At 37.7% G+C, this 4,320-nt stretch overlaps 1 protein-coding gene across 1 annotated transcript; it reads right to left on the bottom strand.

Moving 5' to 3' along the window:
* Positions 1–777: 777 nt before the first annotated feature.
* LOC131143546 (probable receptor-like protein kinase At5g24010) lies at positions 778–3,498 on the bottom strand. Its single transcript, XM_058091906.1, has one exon. The coding sequence runs from the start codon at positions 3,435–3,437 to the stop codon at positions 960–962; it is 2,478 nt and encodes an 825-aa protein (XP_057947889.1). The 5' UTR covers positions 3,438–3,498; the 3' UTR covers positions 778–959.
* Between the last annotated feature and the right edge of the window lie 822 nt (positions 3,499–4,320).

The raw sequence follows: 4,320 nt of genomic DNA, 5'->3' as shown, positions 1-4,320 counted from the left end.
ATACTGTTAGTATCTACTTCTGCCACCTATTTTCAATTGTTTGTCAAAAAATTGAAATTCAAATTTTAGGATTTTTAGTAGTTTTGACAATTTGTTGCCAGAAATTTTAATATCCAGAGTAGTTTTTTGGATTAAATTATTCATTTTATGCACTTTTAAATTAAAATAAAAATTAAATGATCATTTGAACTTAAATATAATAAAAATTAAAATATACATAAATTGCAAATAATAATAATAAAGCCAATTACAAATACTTTTACTATTTTTCAATTGTCATATCCAATAATTTTTTTTTGTATAGTCAATTTTGAAAGTAGAACAATTAAGTAAAATAATTATAATAAATTTTATTTTTAATATAGTAAATTCTTTAATGTGTATTGTTTGCAATTTTATTATTTTAATCATATTTTAATGATATTACTTAATTTAAAGATGAAAATGAGTCATTTTTAATGAAGTTTTTAATTTGTATTAGATTTATAAATATTAATCAAATAAGTTGTTGATTTCTATTTTTTATTTTTTATATTTGATTTTTATCTTTTGTTTTTGTTTTTTTAATTTTTAAAATGGTACCAACTGCCCTGAACAAATGGAGTCATCCATCGGATCGCAATGGTTTGAAATAGATGTGATTAATAAAGATATAAATTATAGATTAGATCATTGGTCCATCTACAAACAATATCACTAAATTGGAGTGGCCATTCTACTTGATACTTGTTTCCTACCTTATCCCAAGTTAAAGCATCATTCTTCATAGAAACTAAATAAATAAATAAGTCATATATTTATTTAGATAGAGCTCCTTTCCTTTATCCCAACTACTATCAAGTCAATCGTGCTATTTCTTGCACCTTCCATTTCTGAATTAAAATAGTAAAAGCTCTGCCTACAACAGTGAATAAAACTTAAGCAGCTAAAAATGCATGGACGTACTTGAAGTGTTGAAATTATCTGGGAAGATCAATCCTCAACTGGGAGAACACTTCACTATCTGTTGTATCCGAACCATCTTCACCAGGTAATCCTATTTGCACCAAGCTTTCTTCGCCACCAGGGAGGCTGTTAGAAGGAAAATGCTTAGCTAAAGGCAGCGCCAGCTCCAACGATGCATCTGCAGTGCTATCTTCATGCGGCTGTTTGTGCACTACATTTTCTTCGAGCCCCAGCACATACTTCAAGTCCCACAATACAGCATACATTGTAGGCCGAATAACACTCAAACCATTTAAGCACTTCTCAGCTGTTCCAACAAATGTTTCCAACGATTTGGGATTAAGTGTGCCCACAAGAAATGGGTCCATAATTTTTTCTAGTTGGCCTTCCTTTATCCAGGGCATGGCCCAGTCAACTAGGTTCACTTCCTCCTTAATGGCTGCTCTTGCACAGAGTACTTCGAGAAGGACGACTCCAAAAGAGTACACATCAGATTTTTCTGTCAAGTCCAGGTTTCTAAAAAATTCAGGATCGAGATATCCAGGCGTTCCTATTAGATGATTGTTAGTTGAGGATTTATCGATAGGACCTGTCTTTGAAAGACCAAAATCAGCAACTTTTGCCACATAATTTCCATCCAGCAAGATGTTTGTTGACTTAACATCGCGATGAAGGATTCTCTTCTCAGCACTAGTGTGAAGATAATGTAGACCTTCTGCAGCGCCAATGCAAATTTCAAGCCTTTGCTTCCAAGATAATTTGCCTAGGGGATTCCCATTTGAATCATACAGATTCTCTTTAAGTGTCCCTTTCTCCATGAATTCATAAACCAGTATCATCTCAAAATTTTCATCACAATACCCAATCAAGGAAACAAGATGGCGATGGCAAATTTTGGATAAAATTGTGATCTCTCTTTCAAATTCGTGAAGGCCCTGGCCGCTTTCTGATTCACGCCGTTTCACAGCCACTATGTCACCATTGCTAAGCCGTCCTTTGTAGACTTTTCCAAACCCTCCTTTGCCTACCATCAAGTCCGGATCAAAGTTGTTAGTTGCCTTCTGTATTTCAACAAATGACTTCTTTAGCTCAATGTTCAAGTTATGAACCAGGAAAGCACTGGCTTTTCTTTCTATTGCTGAATCATAAGAAATCTCACCACCGTAAAGAAGCTCAAGTGGCAGTTGATTGTCAGTGGATTTTTCTTTCCTGCATTTCAAACCCATCAAAACTACCACTAACGAAATGCAGATGAGAGCCACACCTCCAACTACTGAACCAACAATAACAAACCAATGGCTCTTCTTCTGTTGGCCTGATGCAGCTACCGAAAACTTCAAAATCTCGAGTCCATTCAGATATGCAGTTAGGTTTGGGAAATCATGTGACGGACCTATGCTGATACTCATAAACCCCAAATCATTGGAATCAACGACAAAATCAAGATAAAAGGGAACAGCTCCTTGGTAAAAATTGGGATAGGAACTAATCCCCAGATTGAACTTGCCAAGGAGATAGAGATTAAATGTATCTGGCGTTACTGTCGGATTAAAAGTGTCACAAAAATGAACCCTCACAAGATGTCTAGCATTCTTACTCACACCAAAACTCCATGTTATGTTTCTGCTCGTTGATATTTTGGCTGTTCTGTAGACAAGGTTTGAGGCCGTATAGTCACTCGCTCCTTCAGGCTGATACTGCAGCGCTCCACTGAAGTAACTAGCATTCTGTGCAGAAGCCCGGTTAGTTAGATACTCATCGTCTGGAATCCAATTTCTCCAAAGAGGATCGTTGGCCGGCGTGATGGTGGGACCTCCGACATTTAACCTGTAAGCAGTTTCTAGAGCCTGAGGATGCAAACCAGTGTAGCTACCATTCCTTCCTGCAGGAGTAACATGAGTTGCGCTGACAAGGGTCAAGTTTTCAGGGGCAAGGAAGACTTCAATGGCATTTATGAAAGCCAAAGCAGGCTGCACTAGCTTAGGAATGAAATCTATTCTGAAATTCCCTGCAGTGATTGCGAGTAAAAATTCCTTTATCACTGGGAATTTGGTACCGTTTGGGACATTGAAATCGGATAAAAGCAAAAACCCAGATGCTGAAACGTTGAACGTAGCACCGGTGAGATCTGGATGAGAAGAGAGAGGGAAGAAATGTAGGCGTACCACGTAAGTGCCATTTTCAAGTTCAGGGATTGCAAGGGCATAAGAAGATGGTACTCTGTAAATTCTTGCGGTTTGATAAAGGGATGCATTTGTTTCTGGGTTGCTGTCTTGGACAGGATCGCTCTTGCCTGGGAAGAAGGAGAAGGACCCTGCTTTCCGGTCACCAACAAAGGTCCGGCCATCTTCGAGGGAGGCATTCAATTCTGAGCCACAATTGATGAAGTACTTGTCCGGCCTCGTGTAAGTGTCATCCGATGAAACAAGTAGGAGAGGTGAGAGTTGGAAGAGAAGGAAAAACAGAGGACAGTGGAAGTGAAGCTTTTCCATGGATTATTGCTGGTTATTGCCTCTTTCTTGCTTTTTCTTTTTTAGTGAGGGGAGGGAGAACCTTATCGCATCTTATAAAGAAATAAAGTTATAGGCAATCACACACATGCAAATCAAACTACAATGCAAAAGGAAGACAATGACTTATTGACTTGACGAGCTCGTGTAGTTCTGCCGTAGTATTTGGTGCAAATCAAATTACAATGCAAAAGGAAGATAATGATTTATTGACTTGATGAGATCATAGTATTGGTTCATATCTAGTGAAACACATGTATAGAGAAAGCAAATTGATATCGGGCTTATAAATTATTATTTTATTGAATAGGACGATAAATGAGTTGTGGGTGCGAGGGCAACGCCCCTGTGGTACAGTAAGAGGTATTTGAGGAATTTTGCTAATACTTTTGCATGAAATCTATGCGAAAAATTAGGCAAGGAGAACCTGACCTAAAAAAAATTAAAATAATTTAAAAATAACCCTAGAAAAGTCAACGGTCAAAGTCAATGATCAACGGTATGGTCAATGCTTGGGAGGTCAACGATCAGTAGTGCTGACATGGCGTGCTGACATGGCAAGCTAACATGTGGGTGCAGGTGATTAAGGATGCAGTGGTGTGTGGTATGGTTCCTTGATAGCGGTAGAAGCGTGATAGGGAAAGAGCAACACCAAGAAAACAAGATTGCGAAGAAAAGGTCAGAGGAGTGGCTCTAATACCATGTTAGAAATACTGAACAAGTATTATTGTATTTCTTATTTATAAGAGAATACATGGGTGTTTATTTATATAGGAGGCACGGAGTGCTGTACAAGTGTAGTACAAGTGCAGTACAAGTGTAGTACAAGTGATGTACAAGTGCAGTACAAATGTAGTACAAGTAA

This window comes from Malania oleifera, chromosome 1, assembly GCF_029873635.1.
Source record: "Malania oleifera isolate guangnan ecotype guangnan chromosome 1, ASM2987363v1, whole genome shotgun sequence".
NCBI classification, from domain to species: Eukaryota; Viridiplantae; Streptophyta; class Magnoliopsida; order Santalales; family Ximeniaceae; genus Malania; species Malania oleifera.
Note: the sequence above shows the minus strand (reverse complement) of the source record. Positions and strands in the feature narration are given on the sequence as shown.

Bases quoted from the DNA above. Each gene is read 5' to 3' on its own strand.
- LOC131143546 (XM_058091906.1), bottom strand. From the start codon at position 3,437: ATGGAAAAGCTTCACTTCCACTGTCCTCTGTTTTTCCTTCTCTTCCAA.